This window comes from Anolis sagrei, chromosome 3 (assembly GCF_037176765.1).
Source record: "Anolis sagrei isolate rAnoSag1 chromosome 3, rAnoSag1.mat, whole genome shotgun sequence".
In the NCBI taxonomy this organism is placed as follows: Eukaryota; Metazoa; Chordata; class Lepidosauria; order Squamata; family Dactyloidae; genus Anolis; species Anolis sagrei.
Genome location: NC_090023.1, coordinates 91463503 through 91487977, shown reverse-complemented (window position 1 = coordinate 91487977; position 24475 = coordinate 91463503). Strand labels below are relative to the sequence as shown.

The 24475-nt window shown below is 41.0% G+C and overlaps 1 protein-coding gene across 3 annotated transcripts in view; it reads right to left on the bottom strand.

The window, feature by feature from the left end:
• Window positions 1-2409: 2409 nt before the first annotated feature.
• GEMIN8 (gem nuclear organelle associated protein 8) overlaps window positions 2410-24475 on the bottom strand; it is an 84972-nt gene continuing 62906 nt past the window's right edge. For all 3 annotated transcript variants that reach the window (XM_067466799.1, XM_060769979.2, XM_067466800.1), the window contains exon 3: window positions 2410-3306. In XM_067466799.1, the coding sequence (XP_067322900.1) occupies window positions 3050-3306 (257 nt within the window). In that variant the 3' untranslated portion in view covers window positions 2410-3049. The remainder of the gene's footprint in view (window positions 3307-24475) is intronic.

Sequence of the window (24475 nt, the reverse complement as noted above, 5' to 3'; positions counted from 1 at the left end):
CAACAGTTCAAATCCAGGGAGCAGGGTGAGCAGCTCCAGCTTCTCATGTGGGGACATGAGAGAAGCCTACCACAGGATGCAGACAGCCAATTCTCTCACACCAGAAGTGACTTGCAATTTCTCAAGTCGCTCCTGACACACACACACACACAAAACCAGAGTAAAAAAAAGATGACAAGGACTGTCCAGGAATATATTAATCATGTGCACCTGACAGGTGGCCATCTTCAATACATCTCCAAAAATCAGTAGTATCAGTCTTTCCCCCCCCCCCCTCCAGACTAGGAGTCAGAACAATGATACTGAGAGGTTGAAATTTTAAATTCAGGCATTGGCTATCACTTTCCTCAGCCTTGGAACAAATAGGCACATGCAATCAAGAGATGAGATTAAAAATAAAGAAACGAATGAGAAGACTAAGTTAAGATTTAAGAAATGAGCAAACAACTGGCTCCTGAATATTTACTGTAGTTGGGGTAAACAAAACTCTTCTGGGTTTGCATCGGTATTTTTCCCAGCAGGATGCCCTACTATAAATGAACATTTAAACCTCTGCTGTTGTTTTATCATTTCCTTGAATTCTGTAATCTTTAGCTATCCCATTAAAAATAGTAAGAAAAATTAAGCTACAGAAACCTTATTTGACACTAATTGATTCCCAGGAGAATGCATCTTCAAGCCCTCTTGATATAAATGTCACATTTAAAGCAGGGTGGTGTGATCTCAGCTAATTTTACAAGTCAAAGCTGTGTTGCATTAGTGATTTCATATTGGCTTGCAAATCTGTTTTTCATTACTGCAAAATCACATATGTGGCATGTTAGCATTTCTGATTAAATCATGCCTTCTGCGCCCATGCAAATGTTCCAGTTAACTGAAGATGGGTAGTTATGCAATAAAATGGAGCCGCTCTGCTTAATATTATGCAGTGCCTATGAAGCATTATACTAGGGAAGATATAACCATGTGTTTTTCTCTGGAATCAACTACTTAACCCAGAAGAGAGCCAGTTTACCATTAGGCAGATGCCTTTGACAGCAGATATTGGGGTGGGGGTGGGGTGGGGTGTTAGTAAACATCTCCCAGAGGTTCCTACAAAAACCGAAACGTATCATTTCTGTGCATGTGATGAAACACTGTACTCCTTATTCAACAGAAGGGACACAGGAGCATTCTAATAAAATTTACTAAAATCCCAGCTAATTAGTAGCAAAGTATTACACCCATTCATAAAGAAATGGATACAGACAAAAGCTTGAATCATATCCCACATGCTGGCTAATGCGATCGAAGCAGACATTAATATGTCTATTACAGTTAACCACACACCAGTAACTGCTTTTGGAAGACATATCTACAGAGTCTTGAGTTAATATGTTTGGGGAAAGAATCTGCTACAGAATATCCTTCATGAATTTCAGGCTTCCATATATGATCCAGGAAACAGTGAGTGTGTCTAAACCACATACAGTTACTCAGAATCAGAGAGATTCTCTCCCAATCTTGAGGAGTGACACCAGTCTTATCCATCCACCTACCCTTCCACATACATACTTCAGAAGTCAAGACATTTCAGATCTAAACAAGTTGAATTTATTATGCAGTTCAGGTCAGAATTATTAAAAATTAACTGGGCATTTTTGATTACAAAAGTAATCAAGCACTAAAATAATTAGTAGACTGAAGCCTCTTAGAGTCAGTGGGCCAAACTAGTGTCATCCTGAGGGGAGTGAGTAGGCTGAAGCATGTTAGAGTTAGTGGCCCAAAGCTAATGTCCTGAGGAGTGTGAGGTAAATCTGTGTGAGAGAAGCCTCGTGTGAGAAAGCTCCAGTGTGAAGGCTACTGCGTGTAAGGTTACTATGTATTTGTTTATTTGTGTTATGGAAACCTCGTTATTGTACATAGTGCAACCATATTATTTTTGCTACAAAGAAAAGCCTCCTATGGAAGAGATAACTGGTTTGTGTGTTTTTGTTCTTTTTATCATTTTGGGTTACTGATGCTGGGTCACGGTTGTGCATTTATGACGAGGGTCTTTTGTTAGTAAGCCCACTCACCCAACAGTTCAGTGGTTCAACATAGCTGTTTTTTGTTCAAACAGCGAGCGTGCATGTATTTATGTGCATGTTTGAGAAGGATGGGAAGGAATGCTCTGAGTTTGGGGCAGAACTTAACGCTTTGATTCTCCCCATTCCTGATTAAATCCCCCCCCCCCCCCCCCCGGCATGCCTGCTATTTGCACAAGGAGGAAAGCTGTCTATTTGCAATGCCAAATCATGTGAAAGATACTTTGGTCTGCAGATGGTTTGACTTAGTGATCAGCAAAGTGAAATTTCACAATAAGTTTAAAATTCATATTGATTTCAAAAATATATATTACATGGTCACATTATAGAAGCAGACAAATCGTTAAAAAAAGAAAGTAAGGTATTTATTCATTTTTTGCTTTTAAGTTGAAACCTTACAGGCTAGATTTCAGTCTGGAGGGAAGATTTCCTATACTACTAGAATGTCTGAGGAGGAACTCAAGTAGCTATATTACAGCAACTGAATATATAATGCTCTAGCCAACTACGTCAGCTGCCTTCAGTGTATCAATAAACTGTGGCAAAAATGTATATACATTTAAAACTTATGACAAAACTACTGTAATGCACAAAAGCTACAATATCACTTTTAACGTGAATGAGTTTTCAGGTTTAAGTAGTTTTTAACCTTTTTTTCCTCTAGCATAACAAAATGAAAACAAATGCTACTTCATTTCCTGCAAGGGCAAGGCATGCCAAAATTAAATTAGTTGAGATATACTTTAAAAAGAGAATTTTCCTTATCCCCTGCAGTACAAATGACCAATTCTACTCTTCCTGTTGAGCTGGAATGGACTCTGGAAATTGGCAAAGCCATTCAGAGGAGTTGGAAAGAGGAAAGGAAAATAAATGGAGAGCTTTTTTGCTGACTCTTCATTCATTCACCTAAATCCTTCTGCTTGGTGGAGCATTCAGATATGCAGCTCTGAGTCTCCTAAAAGGGACAGAGAAAGACACACAGCTCAGAGTTTCAGGGGAATAATGGGCCAGTACTTGGGCTGCTTTTTATCACAGTTTCTATCAAAGCTGAGTTGCATGGTGGTCTCCATGGCTTGGATTTTATTGGCTCCCATGCCATAGAGTTTTCTCATTTCAGCTGTTCTCCTCTCGCCAGCCTTCTCAGCAGGAGGCTGGGTAGATCGGCCTGTGGACAGGTGAAGATCGTGGTCAGCTTCAACATACATGTCATGGTGTTCTGCTTCCAGCTGCTGCTGTTTTCCTAAACAAAACACAACACATATCTTGTCAAGTATGCCAGCTGTGTTAAAGATGATCTGAAAATCACATGTCCCAGATATCAGGAGGCACACACACCCTTAAAACAAGAACCACAACAAAACAATCTTGGCAATTCTAGGCTTTTGCTTCTGTTACAACAAGTCTTATGTTAGCTCTATCTGGAGTGGCCCCAAACTATCTAAAGATCTCTCTTTCCATTGGCCTGTGTGGTCCTCTTCCAACTCTATGATTTCATGAAATCTACACCTCTTGCTTTCTTATTTAATTTCCCCCCATTAATGTTGCCCTTTTACATAGTATTTCACTAGTGCATTCTCAAGCTGTATGATATGGGGCATTTCTTGCCCAGCACCCAATGTATCAGGGACCAGCATTATATTTAGCCCTATTAGTTGTTTCTTGCTTTTCTGGAAACTTGTCAAAGACAAGGGCCACCACTTAGACTTACCCTAGAATACATCACCCTAATCATCATTCCAAGTGTTATGGAAGGATGGGATATAAATAAGCTTAACAAGTATTCTCATTTGAAGTTGAATCTAAATAAGAGTAATAAGTATTTCTCATGCAAAGTGAGCAGGAAATAAAGAATAACATGAAAGCAACCAAAGGGAGAAAATGGTAAACATTTGTTTTTCTTAAAAAATAAAAAAATAATAGATTTTGCATCAAAGAACATGCATATTGTGCACATAACTAATGGTTAAAATGAACTTTGCCTTAACTGAATAAGCCAAATCTGTTTTGCAGCTGTGGTGATGAAACGATAAACCAGGACATTGTAACTTTAGCCAAACCTCTGCCAATGAAAGCTGCTGACATTTTCCAGGGGAAGAAAATGGACAAGCCCCAGCCTGCCAAACATGCCTGAGCTAAGCTTGTCTTGTGAAACACAGCTGTTGGTATTCTGTCGACAGACACCTGCCAAATTTACACACTCCTGCATGCTCACAGTGGTGCAATTCATTATTTTCCACATTAAACTCCACCTAAGGTAGCAACAGACGTCATAGAGCATTAAACATGAATTACTGGTATTCAGACTGATTCGCTTAGTGTCCTTTCTGCCTGAATGATTTTAATTTCTGCTTTCCACTGTGAAATATTTAGCTTTGCAGACCCTTGGAAATAGGTTATGGGCAATTTTATCTGCCAGTTTAAGAAGTGAATAATTTGGGACTAACAGCTACTCCACTCTCCAAAGCCAGCTGAAGGCTAAGTTTAACAAGGATGGCATTTAGATGGCAACAACTATAATTATAAAAAGTTGTCACGCCAAAAGACCTGGGGGAGAGAAAAAAAATCAGAAACCCCATCTTAATACACAGAACTTTTGAACAATAGACACCCATTTTAAGAGCCCCTTCTTAAATATCTAAAATTGCACACTGCTCTACTTTACTGCCTTGTGGTCTTTTGCCAAATGTTTGTCTTTGCAGGAAATGGCCACATGTGCAGACCTTCTTAAGCAGCAGATGTGTGTGTCTAAAGTCACATTGGAAACAGCCCATCTTTGTTCTTCTTTACTCATTCCCATATTCAACAATAAATGGGGAAGATTATCTTCCAAGAGAACAACTTTATTTCATTTATTTTACTTTGTTTTGGGGATGTCTACCTAGCTGTTCAGTTCACAAGCTCTCAGGATAGATAACAGTGTAGAAACATAGTAGAAATAACAAAAATGATCCCAAAGGAAAGACAGAATAGTTGGTGGCAATTAAAACTTCATGCAATTCCATACTATGAAGTCAGTACATTAGAAAAGATCTTCATCGTGGGCATTTTCACATTGCACACGTATAGCACCATGATGTCACTTCAACTGCCATGTATCCATCCTTTGGAATCATTGGATTGGCAGTTTAGGGAAGGACACTGAAACTTGTCATCAAGAAAGTTTCAATGTCTCAACAAACTACAAATCCCAGGACTACACAGGATGCAGCCAAGAAAATCAAAGTGGAATTGTACTGCTATAGTTATTTAGTATGAAAGACCCTCTTGTTCAACCACCCTTCCAAAACCCAGGGCAAGCTTCCATGAGGATTGCATTGAGAAAAAAAACAGAGGCTCACAACTAAGAAGGCAGTTAATTTACTTTCTGACCAACATCCAAAGGTGGAAGAGCAACAAGAAACCCTCTGAAGAAATTTTGTTGGTGCAGGGGTGTTAGAAGATCCTTCTCACTCACAAAAATGGATTTAAAGAATATGTGTTGGGTCCTAAGCCCAACACCAATACAAAGAGAAGATATTCTGGTACAATGAGGATACCTTCCCCTTGTGGGAAGGTTCTCTTCACAAGAGACCCACGTGTGCCAACTGCAAGAACAATGGTTGCTTAGCACACCTGGGTTTAGTGATCCCCCAAAATTGCTTGAATGTTGGGAGAGGATTTTGCCCAAATCTCCACAATGCAAGGATAAGTTAGTGCAAGGAAAGTTGGTTCTAGAAGTATCCTGTTCCCCAGTTTAAGATTTTAAATCCATGTTTGCTTTTACAAGGAGGTTAAGGACTTAGTGCCCTGATGGTACCAGATCCCATCTGATTTTGGAAGCTAAGGTAGATTCGGTCTGCTTAGTATTTGATTGGGAGACCACCAAAGAAATACCAAGTGCCGAAGGCTCTATTTCAGAGGAAGGCAATGGCAAACCATCTCTGAGTATACCCTCTTCAAGGAAACCTCATGAAATCTATGGTGTCATCAAATATCAATGTGAATACACATACACACACCAAGATATGTCTTTGTGTCTACCTGTCCTATTCTGTACGAGTTAAAAGAGGTATGGGCAATGGAAGATTTCGCATGTTGATGTACTGCATCACCATTTAACATTGCCAGAATTGACCAGGACTGATGATAGCTGAAGCCAAATACATTTGGAAGACATCAATTCCCAACCCATAAAGGTTTATGGAGGAGCAGAAAAACATATGCATGAATTCACTGACAATGTTTATGGGCTGGATTTCACTAGGGTTGTATACATTTCTGTGTTGTAAAAAGAACTGTGGAAGAGGATAATAAGACTGTTAGCACTTATCCAGCATTATAGGGAGTTTAAATAATACTGGGCAATATCCAATAGGGTGGAAATGACTTCTGAATCTGCATCAGAAGACTCCAGAAACCACTAGAGAAGATATTGGGGGGGGGGGGGGGGAGGGAGGAGGCAATTAGAAAGGCAGAAAGGGAATGAGATATCGATTTTCTCAATAGTATTTGTTCTGGTGGCAAATGGATACACAGGTTGAGCATCCTTTATTCAGAAATCCTAAATGCTCCAAAATCCAAAACTGTCTACATGGGTGGCTGAGATGATAATACCTTGTTTTCTGATAATTCAGTGTATACCAGCTTTGTTTAGAGAATAAGATTACTTTAAATATTGCAAATAAAATTACTTTCTGGATATATGTGTAAGGTATACACGAAACATAAATGAATATCATATTTATATTAAGGTTCCACCTCCAAGAAACCTCACCATGTATATACAACTATTTCGAAAACCAGAACACTTCTGGTCTCAAACATTTCAGCTGAGGATATTCAACCTGCAGTTGGATATAACCCAAAATCTTGAAATCCTGATAATAATACTGTAAGATAATAATTGACTATCCTACACACAGGAGAAAGAGGATTGAAGCTGAAGACACGTGGCCTATTCACTGAGCAGAAATCATCAAGAGTGCAAGCTACATGCAAACTATTCTTATGCAGCTCTTGTAATGTCCACTGATCCCCCAATTCCCTGGAAATGGTCTTGGGTGTACCCTTTTTGAGATGAATGCACAAGCTCAGATCTGTAGAGATGCTGCTCCCCTCTCCCCAAGGAAAAACAGAACAACTTCAAAGATGACCAACAATGATACAGCATCATCCAAAATGGCATCTGCAATAACACACTGTGACTTTCTAGAGTTGCTAAATATCAGATGTTGTGTCCCTGTAGATTCTGAAGCAAGTGTATCTATGATGTAGCAATTTTAATGACAGGAAAAGGATTTTAACCAGAAATTTCCTGATTCATAATATAGTCAACATGCGCACACACACATATATTACTCTTAACTTCCAGTAGAATTTCAGAAAATGATCAAATGTGCAATAGCATACACTGGTACAATAACTTACAAGGTCTAACAGTCTTCAAAACGTGTACCAGCACTAACATACAGGTATGTTTTATTTAGCTTGTAATGTCATGCAGTGCTTTCAAACTCTTTGGGCTCACTGGATACACTTCAATGAAACTATCTGCAGACTGTACAGCAAAGTTAAGCATCTTGCCATATCAGCTTCAAAACATCTGCAGTATATTTTACATCTGCAGAAACATGTGTGTGTGTAACAGCTCAATGACAATCTGTCTGGCCTCAAAAATAAATTATACCTCATTCATGGAAAATAGATATTTAAACAGTACAATCTGGAACTTCAATTTCTGGACTAATTTCTTTGCTGGGTTGTAATGCCTGCAGACATAAATCCTTGTCTCCCCATTAAAGGTTGCCATAATTTACTGTATTTCCCCTATATCAGCATAAACAAGTAAGATCGCTGCTTCCAACGGTGGTGGAAAATGGGGAGGCCTGGTTAGCCTTTAGATTTTCAACTCCCCCTTACATTTTCTTACTTTTTCAGGCTTTTAACAGAAAGCCAGAAAACTTCACAGCCACTGGTACAATGTGCTTAAATGATTTCTGGATGACTGATCTTTTTTTGTTCCTGGACAGCTTCAGAGTCTAGACATCCTAGAGTAAAAAAATGCATAGCTTTAGCTTTTGTATCAGAATGAAGTCTCAAGCCTTTGGTAGTCTGTAAATGATATTTTTATTTGTTGCTTTAATAATTATATAATTTTATATGTATTTTTGTAGTTGTCATTATCATCATCATAATTTCTTGTTGGTGTTTTGTACTTTTGGAGAAGTGTTTGTAATGGGAAGGAGTTAACACTAGAAAAATAGTGTATCAATCATTTAAAAGCAAGCATATATTCTTTAACTGCAACAGAAAACTGAAAGTTATAAGGGGAGCCAATGGGATTTTAAAAGAACATTTCGAGCTAGTAGAGATGTGGGAAACATAGCTCAGAAAATAAAGTTTCCGCACTATATTCTCTAACGCCTACCAGGATCAGAACCTCACACAGAATGCACAGCGTTTGAATCTACAAAAAGACACTAGAAGGAAAAAAATCAGGTCTGCAAGTCATGTAACTTTGGTAAGTTATAGTCATTTTGAATGTTTCCTTAGATTTAACATGCCAAGTTAATCGATATGTTTTATGAAAACACAACACAAACACTGCTTATTCCTAGCAATATTTTAGTAATACTAGCCAAGAAGAATTCAAATATTCTCTCATTGCCATTGAGAGCATTTAAAAATCTGTTGCAGATAATGCAACATACTTGGCATACATTTTCTTACTTGTAGAAATGGTTTATCATAAAAATAAGTGAGTTATGTTATTTTTAAACTAACAGTTATGGGAAAAAATCATATAGCCATGTAGCAACATGAAAACAATCTCAAAGAATCCTGAATGACACAGTGCCTACGATGACCTTTCTGTAGGCAAGAATTACAAAGCAGACATCCTGCCAATGCAAAGAAAATGAACACACAAACTAGAGAGCAAGATTTGTTAGCTTTACAGATTCTGTCTATATTACACAGGTTGTGCATCCCTTATTGAAAATCCTTGGGACAACAAGTGTTTTGGAGCTTAGACTTTTTTGAATTTGGAGATGGGATCCAGGTTTAAACATGACATTTATCTATGTGTCATGTACACTTTATATACATAGCTTGAAGATTATTTGACACACAATATTTTGAATAATTTTGTGTATGAAGCAAAGTGTGTATGCACTGAACAATCAGAAATCAAAGATGTCACCATCTCAACCATTCATATGGACAATTTTGGATCATTTGGGGATTTTGGCATGCCAGATAAGGATGCTGAAAATGTATTACCACACAATTCAGTTTTCCTTATGGTGAGTCATTAGCAACACAAAAATCAATGCAAACAGATAATTTTGGAGCACACAATTTGCATCAAATCCTTCCTGAAATACCTTGTAGCAGAGGATATTTATTTATATAAATTGCTATCCAATCACAATTATGGAACAATGTTGTTTCCAGAAATCATGGCATCTCAAGGTTCACATTTAGAAGGGAAAAGGAGAGAGAAACTTCTCAGGCTGGATCTACATTGCCACATAATCCAGAGTCTACAGTGCTATACAGTCCGGTTCAAAGCAGATAATTTGGATTCAAAAACTGGATTATATGGCAGTTTAGATGGGGTGTCAGTCTTTAGCCAAGCTTTAGAAATCTCTGTCAAGGGAGACCCACTGAGGCCCTCTCTGATCCTCTTTCACCATCAAGCAAGCTTTGTTTTAAGGTAAATCTTCAGTCTGTTCAACTGTTGGAGTTTTGATTTAAAGTTGTCTTAATGTTCTGTTGTAACCTTTATTTCATCCTGAACTGTTTTGATCTTGATTGATTTTGTCTAGTTTTCTCTAAAACCAACAAACGTGGCTGATATCCAGTGGTGTACATCTGCTGAATTCTTCTCTTCCATTAGCATAATTGGCAGAGTATATTCATTCCTTCCCTACCACATTTTACAGATTCTGAAACTTGTCCCAGAGGGTTTCCCTGATCACTAGACCAAGTTTATAGGGCACAAAGGAAACTGCAGGAAACATTATTATGCCCATTTCTTCTGGAAGAAATGATAGAATTACAGCTTTTAACGATTTTACTATATTTATACTGTTATTATTTGCTACTTTGGATGTTTGCTGTTAAAAAGCAAGCAATAAACACCACCATCACCACCAGCTTGCTGCTTATCTGCGGCCGCCATCGCCCAGCCGAAACCACCACAGCCGCCATCGCTGGGAGCCGCATAGGCCACACCACCGCCTAGACCATCTGAACGGCCGTCCCACTCTGCCATCTGGACGCAGCGACGAGACTGCGGAGGGTCTGACTGTCCCTGTGCGGACCCCTGGGTAGACATTTTGTGCCGACCTTTTTGTGTAGACCTTATATTGTGTAGACCTTATATTGTGTTGGCCTTCTCTGTGTAGACCTCGGTGCAGACCTTTTGGGTAGACCTCTGTGTAGACCTTTAGCGCTGGCCTTGTGTAGACCTTGGGCCGGCCCTCTCTGTGTTAGTACAGAGTGTGTAATTACTGTAATTACTGTAATCGACCAACAGTGCTGTCCCACTGCCGAGTTGCCACCCCCGAAAGCCCCCATCCGCTTCATTCCAACCGTCTAGAGACTCCATCTGGGTCACAACAGCTTTGAGCTAACTTGCCATCTCTCAGCCCCATAGGAGGGTGATTATATACCATCAGCTTGCACATTCCTGGGCTTATATCGGTTGATAATGTGATATAAATACGAAATATAGCACTTTACGTAAGAAAGCACTTTAAGGCGCCTGCCTTGCCGCCAACTGCACTAGCACTTTCGCCCCTTCCCTGTCCCTCCGTGCCGCATTTTAGCTACTGTAGCTACCATCCAATCAATATAGGGCACTTATTGCACTTTAGACCTAGCACTTTACTTGTGCACTTTATGAACTATTCGATTGGTGTGGCCGGAACATCGAACACCACCTGTATAGCTGTTATCCATGTGGTCCCCCATCCCCCTTTGTGTACTATCCTTGTTACTATTGTATAGTGTAAGGGACAAGAGAGGAGGTGGGTTGGACCCTGTAAATAAAAATGAGGTGGGGAGGGGGGTAGAGGGGAAGAAAGGATATGGCCAAGGACCGAAAAATCAAACAACGAACAAAGCAGAAAGCAAGATCTTGTCTTAGATTGCGGCATGGAGGGGGAGAGGTGTTCCATTAGCCGAGGGGCCCCCATAGAGGTCGTGGTGGGAAGGAGGAGATGCGGGAAAAGGAGACCTCGAATTCGGCCTAATTCGGACCGCTTATCCACATTAACAACCCCCAACCGGTCTCCTAAGGTAAATTGGTGTAACCAGGTGAGCGGGCCCTCCGGTTTGAAGGTGGTGTTGTTGAACGCCAGATCTGTCAACGGAAAAACGACCTGGATCCAGGATTTAATCCTGGAGGAGCGGGCAGATCTGGCGTGCATCACGGAGACCTGGCTGGATGAAGCGGGGGGCGTAAATCTCTCCCAGCTTTGTCCTCCAGGTTTCTCCATGCAACACCAACCAAGAGCCGGAGGACGGGGAGGCGGGGTCGCAGTGGTCTATAGAGATTCCATCCATCTGACCAGGAGTCCCATCCCGCAGACCACAAATTTCGAATGCGTCCACCTGAGGGTGGGTGACCGGGACAGAATAGGGATTCTTGTAGTGTACCGTCCACCTCGCTGCACTACAGTCTCCCTGCCTGAGCTAGCGGGGGTGGTCTCGAGCCTGGTGGTGGAGTCCCAACGGCTTCTTGTGCTGGGGGACTTCAACATCCATGCCGAGGCAACCCTCACAGGAGCGGCTCAGGACTTCATGTCTGCCATGGCAACCATGGGGCTGTCCCAACAAATAACTGGCCCCACCCACTGTGCTGGACACACATTGGACTTGGTCTTCTGCCAGGGATGGGAGCAAGGTGGCGGTGTGGAGGAGCTGTCTATCTCCTGTGTCCTTTCTAAGGGCATATGCCGCGGCAATAAAAGCCGCAAAGAAAACTTTCTTTGCGGCCACTATTGCGTCTGCAAAAAACCGTCCGGCGGAGTTGTTTCGGATTGTCAGAGGTCTTTTAACTCCCCCTACCTCAGGTGGGAGCCCTGACAACTCGGCCACGCGCTGTGAAGCATTTGCTCGGTTCTTCACAGACAAAGTCGCTTTGATCCGTTCTGGGCTGGACGCCACATTAAATGCAGTCTCGGTGGATGTGACACAAGCACCTGCTTGTCCTATTTTGATGGATTCTTTTCAGTTTGTGAAACCCGAGGATGTGGACAAGATACTTGGAGGAATGAGGCCTACCACGTCCATCCTAGACCCCTGCCCATCCTGGCTTCTGAAAGAGGCCAGAGGGGGATTGGCTGAGTGGGTAACGGTGGTGGTTAATGCCTCCCTTCGGGAAGGCACGATTCCAGCGAGCCTAAAACAGGCTATTATAAAGCCGCTGTTGAAGAAACCATCACTGGACCCCACCAAATTTGACAACTTTCGGCCTGTTTCCAATCTTCCCTTCTTGGGCAAAGTCATGGAAAGCGTGGTGGCCTCACAACTCCAGGTATTCTTGAGAGACACGGATTATCTGGATCCGGCACAGTCTGGCTTCAGACCGGGACATGGTACCGAGACGGTCTTGGTCGCCTTAGTGGATGATCTCCGCCGGGAGCTAGACAGGGGGAGTGTGTCCCTGTTGGTGCTCCTGGACCTCTCAGCGGCCTTCGATACCGTCGACCACGGTATTCTTCTGGGACGCCTTGCAGAGATGGGCCTTGGAGGCACCGCTTTGCGGTGGCTCCAGTCATTTCTGGAGGGTCGTACCCAGAAGGTGTTATTGGGGGACTCCTGTTCAACACCACAGCCGTTGACCTGTGGTGTTCCTCAGGGCTCCATACTGTCCCCCATGCTGTTTAACATCTACATGAAGCCGCTGGGTGAGATCATCCGGAGTTTCGGGGTGCGGTGTCATCTGTACGCAGATGACGTCCAACTCTGTCACTCCTTTCCACCTGCTACTAAGGAGGCTGTCGAAGTCCTGAACCGGTGCCTGGCCGCTGTGACGGTCTGGATGAGGGCGAACAAACTGAAATTAAATCCAGACAAGACAGAGGTACTCCTGGTCAGTCGCAAGGCCGAACAGGGTATAGGGTTACAGCCCGTGCTGGATGGGGTCGCACTCCCCTTGAAGGCACAGGTTCGCAGCTTGGGTGTGACCCTGGACTCATCACTGAGCCTGGATCCCCAGGTTTCGGCGGTGACCAGGGGAGCATTTGCACAGCTTCGGCTCGTGCGCCAGCTGCGCCCGTACCTTGGGAAGTCTGACTTGGCCACGGTGGTACACGCTTTGGTCACATCCCGCCTCGACTACTGCAACGCTCTCTACGTGGGGCTGCCCTTGAAGACGGCCCGGAAGCTCCAGCTAGTCCAGCGTGCAGCAGCCATGTTGTTAACCGGAGCGGGACGCAAGGAGCACACAACGCCCTTGCTGTCCCAGCTCCACTGGCTGCCGATTAGCTACCGGGCCCAATTTAAGGTGCTGGTGTTATCCTACAAAGCCCTAAACGGTTCCGGCCCAAAATACCTTGAGAACCGCATCTCGGCCTACGAGCCCACGAGGACCTTAAGATCATCCGGGGAGGCCCTTCTCTCGGTCCCGCCTGCCTCACAGGCACGCCTGGCGGGGACAAGAGAGCGGGCCTTCTCGGTGGTGGCCCCCCGGCTGTGGAACTCCCTCCCTGCTGAAATCAGACAGGCGCCTTCCCTCATGGCCTTCCGCAAGGGCCTGAAAACCTGGCTCTTTGAGAAGGCCTTCAACTAAGTGCTATGTTTTTGGAATGACCACCGGAATGGACCATGACTACGAGATTGATTATGACCCTAAACAAGACGAAGCGGATTTTTAGTTAAGTAGCTGTGTATTAGTAAGATGTGTGTTGTGGTCCTGATTTATTGTAACCTGTTGTCCTTTGTGTTCTATGTTCTGTACACCGCCACGAGTCGCCTTCGGGCTTGAGAGTGGCGGTTAACAAGTGCAAATAATAAATAAATAAATAAATAAATAAACTGAAATATTAAATAGGGATATGAACACAGTGGTTGAGTATTAGTTGTTGCTACTGTTGTGTGACTTCATTTCAAACAATGGCAACCATAAAGCCAAACTGATATGAAATGCAGTCCCCAAGTTACAAACACTCGACTTACAAATGACTCACAGTTAAAAACGGCGGTGAGACAACAGGAAGTGAGATAAATCTACCCCTTAGAAGGAAAATTCACTCTTGAAAGAGTTATCACGGGGAAAAGGGGTCTTCACTGAAGGTCTAGAACCAATCATTGTTTACATAACAAGCCAAACTTGTCAAAATTCAATTATTCTAGGGACAGAAAGTGGGGTGAAATCTCCTGAATAGATGCATAGACAGCAAAACAAGCACCATAGATGTTAAATATTCCTGACGCTATTCAAACACACATGGCTAGAACTGCACTTAAGAAATGTACATGTTTCGACTTACAAACAAATCCCAATTAAAAACAAACCTAAAGAACCTATCTAGTTTGTAACTTGGGGACTAGCTGTACATTGTCTTATTCATTTTTTTCTGAAAAGTTAACAGTTTGGGATGTGGAGAAAAAAGATTGTTTTCTGAATTTTTGGGTGTTTTTCTAGGTTTTTGTATCTGTACCACCAACTCTGGTTTAGAAGGTTAGGAACTGTCATGATAGGGAACATCCCCACATTTCTGGTTTGAGCCATGAAAGCCATGAAGCTCAATGTGACCAAGGGTTAATCATTGTCTCTCAGTTAATGCCCAGAGTATTTAGAAGGAAGGGACTAGAGTTGTAATAATGTTTTCAACGTTGTGGTGTCATGTCAAAACCTCCAGGATTGCATTCTACTGTTGAAAATAACAGAGTCCACTTATTTTTTATGTGAGACAATGGGGCATGTGATAGCGTAGTTTACGGCTCCCTTTTAACAATTTCATTCATTCTCGGGACACTTAGAGCTTTCCCACACCATCATAATCATACTGTCGACATGGAGACCTGAGCATCAATTAAATCAAGACTGAGGTACTTCTGGTTTGCAGCCTAATTGTAGCCCATGGAAGTTCTCCCATGTTTCTGCTGAAAACCTTTAGTGTTTTTATTTCCATCCAGTAGCAGATGATCAGAGGCATGAGACTTTAGCTTTTTCATGGAATGAGGTGGTGTTTTAATGCCCAGGAAGATGCTTTCCTGGTGAATTTATTCCTAAATAGATATGCAGAGATAGTCCTCTTATTTATATGCATACTGCTTTGTTTCAGAGACATGTACAAGTGGTAAGAATTACATCTGCCCTCTTCTATGTTCTTTGCCCAACCCATGAATGCTCCCTGGCCACTAAAATCTTTCCCAAATTTAGCCCCAGGCTGAAAAAGCTTCTGCGTGCCTGCTTAAGACAGGCGGATGATCCAGGATGGTGAGAACAGTGCAATGGCAGCCACGTGCCTTCAAAAGCATAAAAATATCAGAAGGAATGAAAGCACAGGTGCCTTCCATCAACATACCTTTCTTTACAGCTAAATTTACAAATTTCTGTACCTTTTGGCACCAGCTAGTATGCTACCCTTTTCACACCAGAGAAAAAACGATAGTCAAATAGGTTAAGTAGAAATGCTTTCCCATATAAACCCTGCTCTTGGTCAGATTATAGAGTTCTTTAACAGGCAAACAAATAGGAAATATTTTGCACTAAACAGTTTAAGGACTTTATCACATGGGATAAGTAAAGTGTTTGGGGTTGTGTTTTTTCCCTTAAGCTTAGCAAAACTCAGTTTTGAATTACTGTGTCACGAAATGATGCATGTCTAAAAAGTGTGTCACCAACATGAAATGATTGGAAAGCTCTGAATTAAAGCTTTGTAGCAGAAAATTTACCATCAAACTACAGGTCTTGCTATGGAATGGAGCCAGGCTAGTTTAAAAGTGGTATAACATTTCTATTACTATGTAGTGAAGATAAACTCTTTATCACAGGAGAGATAAACTCAGAAAATAACATAGTTGTTAAGAGGCAGTCCATTATGGATGGAGCATAAATATACTGTCTCAATCAAATCTAGCCAATGTACACTACAGTGTAGTAAATCAGGCAGACGTGTAGAAATCAAGTGCAAATGTTACCAAGCCACCAATGAACATGTCAATAATACAGAGTTGGGCTGAAGAGTCAGAGATGGAGAAGTGAAGGCAATATATTTATATTTTTGCATTTCAATCTGAAGGACAATGACTATCTGTGTGATTTAAACAATGTTTTAGTAATGTTAAACCATTAATGAATTGTTTTAATTGCTTTTATCATTTATTAGTGGAGCCCCTGGTGGCGCAATGGGTTAAACCAGTGCTTCTCAACCTGTGTACCCTGGTAAACTGGCTGGGATTTCTGGGAGTTGTAGGCCAAAACACCTGGGGACCCACATGTTGAGAACCACTGGGTTAAACCCTTGTGCCAGCAGGACTGAAGACCGACAGATAGTAGGTTCAAATCCGGGGAGAATGTGGATGAGCTCCCTCTGTCAGTTCCAGCTCCCCATGTGGGGACATGAGAGAATCCTCCCACAAGGATGGTAAAACATCAAAACATCCAGGAATCCCCTAGGCAACGTCCCTGTAGACAGCCAATTCTCTCACACCAGAAGCAACTTGCAGTTTCTCAAGTCGCTCCTGACATGAAAAAAAAAACTGTTGTTGGCATTGAATGAACGCTTGTTGTGAAGCCGCCCTGAGTCCCCCTCTGTGTGTGTGTGTGTGAGAAGGGTGGGATACAAATATGTGAAATAAAAAAAAACATTCCAACATCATAGGAGCTTAGAAAGCATTAATCAAATAATGCCAACAATAATGTAAAGATTTTTGGATGAAAAAGATGTTCAGTGGAAGCTATGACGTAGGACTCTTTGTCTTTTTAAAAATCTGTCACAATCTTAATTTTTTATAGATACACGTAGTAAACAAATTGTTTATTTCAGATCTCTCAATGGTAAAATAACACTTAAAATGCAATATTGTTGGGGAAATCCAATTTTACCAGCATATTTATATTTGTCAGGAACTTCAAAGCATGTGTGCAGTTGCCAGGATTTTTCTCATCTTCTCTAATAAGATGTTCCCAAACAGGATCTCATTTTATTCTGTTTTTTAAAAAAGTGAATTAAAAATAAATTCCTGGATAAAATAAGCTAGTTTACTTGGCAGGAACCAAGAGCAACTGTTTGTAAAGGACAGGCTAAATGCTTCTTCTGTTGGAATAAATGGTATACTTAATTCCAATGTGACATAAATAAAACCTTACTTTTTCTACGTGCTTGTCTAGCTGATGCTCCTTTTTCTAGTACATTGACAGTAGGTATATTGTGTAAAATATGTATTAGCCAGTAAAAAAATCCTCTTATGTCAGTCACCTCTAGTTGCTTCCTGTGTCTATCTTCATGATGCCATAATGGAATTATTTCCAGATTCTAGCAAAGGGTAAAAAGCTAGATATCTATTTCAAGTCTTTTCCCCAGATCAGTCCTTTAAGATAAACCAAGAAAGCAGTTTCTGAAGCTCCAGGGATTCCACATCCAATTATCTCTTTTATTGTCTGAGATACAGATACTACTGGAACTAAAGGGCTTTTTTTTGAAACCAAAAAGGTGTTATGTGTTATATTAATCACATCTTCATGATATTATCACATAATCAAACCCATTCATCATTAAAAACAGTTTCAAAGTATCCCCTTCCCACTTAGGGTTGAAATTTCATTTCCTCTTATTTACACATAAAATTGTAATTCCATTTACCTATTAAGAGACAATATGGGGCCCTCCACTGACATATTTTCCCGTAAGCAATTCAGGAACTCTAGATCAAATTTCCTGTAACATTTAAGAACACCTGTATACATATTTCCCTGTTGCCATGTGCCTTCAAGTTGTTTCCTACTTCTATCAACCCTAACTTACAATAATGGGCTTTTCTTGGCAAAATCTCAGAACATGGGGTTTAGCCTTTGCCTTCTTCTGAGGTTGAGAAAGTGTGATGTACCCAAGGTCGCCCAAGTATGTTTCCATATTTGAGTGCAAACTCAAACCCTGGCTGACAGAGTTGTAGTCCAATATTCAAACTACTAAACCACACTGGCTCTCATTTTCCTGCTACTCTCGATTTCTTGAAATGTCAAAACATTATCCCTGACTAAACTAATAATTTAAGTTGAACAAACCAATCCAAACCAGTGTCCAGATATACTAATAGACTAGTGCTATTGATGGTGGCCAAGAGGTTTATCTACACCAGCAGTTCCCAACCTTTTTTTGACCAGGGACCACCTTGACCAGGGACCACTCTCCAACATTATTACCCAAAAGGGTTACAAATCAGTTTTAGGTCAACTTTAGATTCAGTTTGGTTATTTGGGATGCTGATTCAGAAAACTGCATTGGATAGACCACATCAGCTTTAGTTTGTGATATAGAACATATGCCATCCAGTAGTCTCCATCTGCTCGCCCACAGAAAACCATATTTAATAAGCCTCGGCACTATAAGAGGGTTTCACAAGACCAGTCACTCTAGTTGCAACGGTGTAGTAATGGTGAGGTCACGGACTGTATTTTAATTCTTGTGGACCACTGGTAGTACATAGACCACAGGTTGGGAACCACTGATCTACACTGTAGATTTACTGTAGTTTTAACACACTCTCACTGTCATGGCTTAATGCTATGGAATCATGGGAGTTGTAGTTTTACAAGGTTTTCAGCCTTCTCCACCAAAGCGTGCTGGTGCCTCACCAATATAACAACTCCAAGGTTTCCATAGCAATGCAAGTGATGTTGAACAGCATAAATTCTACAGTGTAGATCCACCCTCAGGAATTATAGGGATATGTTCAATGCCGCCAATCCATGTGTGCATACACTGACATTTTACACAGCCAGTAATGATGTTCCAGTGAACCCTTGTCATTCTGGATGCATTTCCCCCCATTTCAAGGTGATACCCCTCAACAGAATTAGAATGCAAAACAGTACCCTAAGAGGGCTTCCCTCCCCAAAAAGAAGCACTTTAAACCTTTTTGAGTTGAAAGGGGGTTAGTGGTATCTGGGGTACTCTAAGACTGTTATGGAATCTGGGTTATAGTGAACTATAGATTGTACAGTTCCCAACTCTGAGTCTGATCTTGGAGTTCAATTCCTGATTTGTGAAACCAACATGAAATGATAAATTAAGTCTTTAAACTTTCATTTTTTGCTCTTCTATCTAAGATCTGCGAGTTGGCTATTGCCGATAATTTTTAGATAATTTATTTATTATATTTTACATATTTGTATCCAAAGTATTATATGCCAACAAGTTCTTGGAATTTTATCCTGAAACATCAATTTGGATCTAATCCAACACAAGCAAGGTTTGCTAAACAGGCTGATTTTTCTTTTCATGGAGTACAGCTGGAGCATCTTCTGCAGAGTCCACTGTAAACATTGAATAACATTCGTACAAATGTCTGAAACAGCTACTAGGTGATAACTTTTACTGTTGTCAAAGTTTTGAGACTCCTACATTGAGATAAAGGGACCTCATTTGGGATTGGGACCCACAGTTTAAGGAGTGCCCTAGAACAGGATCTTATGCCAAGTTATTCTCTCTCAGTCTGCTAGATGTGCAGACTACAGATGACAGATATTTGGTACAACAGTCCTGGAGAGTATCAAGTTGAAGAAATCTGTCCGAAGTCACTGAAAATTGACAAAACCATGTTCAGATAGTCCCCGACTTACAAATAACTCATAGTTAAGAATGGGGGTGAAACAACAGGAAGTGAGAGAAATCTACCCCTAGGAAGGGAAATTCACTCCTGGAAGAGTTATCATGGGGGCAATGTGTCTCAACTGGAGCTTTAGCACCAATTCCTGTTTCCACAACAAGCCAAATTTTTCAAAATCCAATTATCCCAGGGACAGAAAGTGAGGTGAAATCTTCTGAACAAGGGCACAGACAGCAAACCTACAGAACCTATCTTGTTTGTAACGTTGGGACTGCCTGTACTTCCATTAAACAAAATAACAACAATCCTACAATGAAATCTAGAATGCCTTTGGTACACATAGACTGATCCTATTATGTAATATTAGAAGATCAATAGCAAATATAGGACTCAGCATCAGGTATAGCCAGTTGTTTCTGGAAAGGATCAAGTCTACTGCAATAAGACTATAATGAGACCAGTTGACTCTCAACTGTCTCTCATCTTCTAGCAAGACTCCAGTCTGTTCCAACTGACAAAACTGACACCAGACAAAGCCAGCATTTGTGTTCAATGGATTATACTCAATAGATTTTGGTCTGGAGTCACTCACACAGTCTTCACAGGATACTGCATCAATTTATTGAAATAAAACTTTAAAATAGTAGAATTCTTTTAGAAAAATCTGTTTTTCTATTTGGCCGATAATTGTCCACACTGTAAATTATAACTAATCACTAATCACCCCTGTGCTGGTAGGACTAAAAACTGATAGGTAGCAGGTTCGAATGTGGGAGGAGCGCGGATGAGCTCCCTCTATCAGCCCCAGCTCCTCATCCGGGGACATGAGAGAAGCCTCCCACAAGGATGGTAAAAACATCAAAAACATCCAGGCGTCCTCTGCGCAATGTCCTTGCAGACGGCCAATTCTCTCACATTCCTGACATGACACAAAACAAAACAAAACAAAACAAAACAAAACAAAACAAAACAAAAAAACCCTAATCACTATAACTCTAACTACATTTACAAAGAAGCAACTGATTTGAATAAAACATCACATGAAAGTAAAATATGCCTAATGTCACCAGTTCAGGACAAAATGAGATACTGAACTGAAAAACGTTCATGTTCCTTTCAAAGGAGACATAAAATATAAATAATGTTCTTGACCAATATTCTATTTTTGAAGCTCAGTTTAATAAAGTTTGGGGTTTTTTTTAAGTAAAGGGCTATAAGTGTAAAACACACTACGTTAATGTCAAGTTAACTTTTTCAAAAATCCTAAGAGCTTCACTGCCAAGAATAGTACCTCCAGCTGTCTACCAGTTGTCTGAGTAACTACTGGTACGCAGACAAAGAATAAAATAAATTCTGGATTAAGCTAGCCTCAGAAAGTTAAAAAAACCTAAAATTGTTTCCATGTTTCTTGGCAACACAGCAGGCTGTCCTGTCTATCAGTTTTTCAAGGGCCCCTTGAGAGCATATAATTAAAGCAAATGACTTTCTACAGTGAAATTCTACATCCTTTCGTACCACTTTCTTGTAATTGACACACATCTTTTGGCTTTGCCTTCAGATTCTTCCTACTGCAAACTCTGAAAAGTTTTATACACTTTTCTCTTAAAAAATAAATCTGTGCATGTGTATCGCCTTCACATATCCACTCACAGTGACCCCATGAATTTCACAAGGTTTTCTTACACAAGGAATACTCTGAGGTTGTTTTGCCAGCTCTCTCCTTTGAAATATACCTTACAGTACCTGGTATTTGTTGGAGCTATTTGTTTCCCATTCAATTATTAACTAAGGGTCACCCTGCTTAGCTTCCAAGATCAGAGGGGATCAAATGCCTTTAGGATGTTTACGATCATACATTAAATTAAACTTAAATCAAATGCCTGCCGTCCAATGTGATAATGCTCGTGGTGCTGAGACTTATCATCCCCAAAGACTATGATTAGGAAGTGGAGGAATTAGGGTCTCAAGGATTTGCTTTCACTGGTTTCATGTTCTACCTCCCTCACCTGAAAAACAGTATTCTCTTAGCCAGGCTTTGAAGCTGCAAGGCTGTTCAATGCTAATCAATGTGGCCATTTGCAACATTTACACTTGCCTCAAACAGATAAGAATTCTTTCTCCCACCCTGGACATTCCACAGATATATAAACTTCACTTGCCTAGTTTCCAACAGACCTCACAACCTCCAAGGATGCCTGCCATAAATGTGGGCAAAACATCAGGAGATAATTCTTTTGGAACATAGCCATATAGCCTGGAAAACTCACAGCAACCCTGTTATTCAGGCCATGAAGCCTTCAACAACACATTAGTCCTCTTTTGTGTTGGTTAAAAAACTTTCTTTAAGGCTACATTCCTTGAAGTGGAATGATAAGAATGGGTGGTGCTCTAATATTCACCAAGTGCCCACAGATCACACGAAATCTTCCTAGGACACCAATCTCCTTCTAGTCCCCACTGAACACCTACATCCTAGGAAAATGCCCCCATCACACCTTCTAGGGATGTAGCTGGTCATTTTATCATATTTTCACAACATCTGGAGGGCTACATGTTCCTCATCTTTGCTCTGAGACCGAAGAAGTCCCCCTTTAAATCATCCCTCTGCAAAAACAGCAGAAAATACAGTTAAAGAATTGTATTGTAAATAAAGACATAAATAAAGGGCATGGGTCACAATCACCAAAATCTCCCTGGGAAAAATAAAATATGAGAGTTCCCACCAAGTAGCTGCACCATCTTATACAATGCAGTGATCTAGCAGCCTATGGCAACATGAGCCAACCAGCTGTGCCGCTATCCAGCTGTAGCATGAAGAGCCAATTATTCTAAATGACATTTTTATCTCTAAGTGGACAGTCCCAGTGGTATGTTTCAGAGGACTGCTAATGGGCCTTCAAAAGTCTGACTGATTTACTGGTCCTCAGCCATATTTCCTCACAAAATCTCCCCAAGGACCCAGTGTCTTTTTGGCCCCCCTCTGCTCCCCTTCATCCAGGTGCACATCTTGTTGCTGCCCAGTAGTGCAGGTGGGAGTAGCCATCTAGTAACAAGCAAGCTGAGAAGACTGAATGATGTGTCACCAAACACAACAGGGGCCTGGACGGATACAGGAAACGCTCACTTAAAATGCCCATGGGAGCCTGACAGTGGGAAAAACCATATAATGAAAACATTTCAGTCTTATCTGTTATTAATCCAGCAAGGTCCCTGCAAAGATTTTAATTTTTTCCCAGATGGAAGCAATGGCTAAGAGCCAAAAACCAAGCTAGACATCACTGGACAACTGTTTACACACTCACACATTTACATTTTAAATGGTAGATTTGGTGAGGGGGAGCCTACACTTTGCACACATGAAAATGAATGGTGGAGTAGAGCAAGTTTTCTGTTTTATCTACTGTATGGAGGTTTCATTACAAAGCATTCAATTTTTCCGCTGACCACTACCAGTTCTAGTTCATTACAATAGCAGAATACTTTCCAAATATCTTCATTTTTCACTAGTAGTTTCTCATTAGAGAATGGAATAACTTGCAGGAGTGCCTTTGGAAACATTTGTCGTAAAGAAAAGGCCGCTGAGGATGAAAAGATTCTAGCGAACTGCCTCAGATGAACTATTTGGGAAACCTATTAATATAATATCATGCTCTAATGTCTTAAGAATCAAGTAAATTTATGGACTCCGTCTGGAACTGTAGGTGCTTAGTGTCACTTCTTCTACCTTCCATCTTCCCCATATAAAATATTTACACTAGGTGATAATTTACCATTTTTCTTTCAAAAGCAGACATATTAATTCATATGTCATCCCCTTCATGGCTGTGAGCCAAGGGTACATTTGCCTTCAGTTCTGCAAAGCATGTTAAGTACAAATCTAACTGTAAGTGCATGGCCAAGTCAGCAAGTAGCACCTCAACTTCTCTGCATAGGATCATACTCTCCTTATAAATCAAAAGGCACAAAGCACGCACGAAAAGAAGTAAGGTCTAGAAGAAGACCCTTTCACTACTCCCTATAATGGGAAGTGACAGCAGTAACCAATAGTCCTTCTTCTCCATAAAGAGAGAAATGGGCAATTTATGGCCCTCCAGATGAGATTACCTGCAACTCCCTTCTGCTCTAGCCAGCAATAATGAAGAAGGTGATGGGAGCTGAAATATTTGGATAGAAATATATCACCCACTCCTGGAAGACACCACAAAATGTGGAAATAAATGCTAAATCCCATGCACTTCTGGTCCCAAGCATTTTGGACAAGGGCTGCTCAAGTCCCAGAGGATGAAATGGTTCAGGAGGCCAGATATGGCCTACTAAATGTTATTATTTCCAAGTACATTGTTTAAATCTTAAAAGACAGTAACAGGTAACAACTGCAATGTTACAGAAGAGAATGTGGATCAATAATGTGGATCAGTAATGAAGAACTGGAAAATGTTTCCCCAGGAAGATTGCGGGATTACCTTTCTCTCACAAAACTAAGCCAATTTAAAGAAGAGGAAGAAGCAGAAGGGTGAGAAAAAGTTGTAGGTTCTTTCCTGGGAAATACACAAAAAAGAGAAATAGGAATTCAAAGCTATGAAGGGATGGCTAGAAGCGGGGGAGCTTCTGAGAAAGCATCTCAGGGGGACAGTTTGATT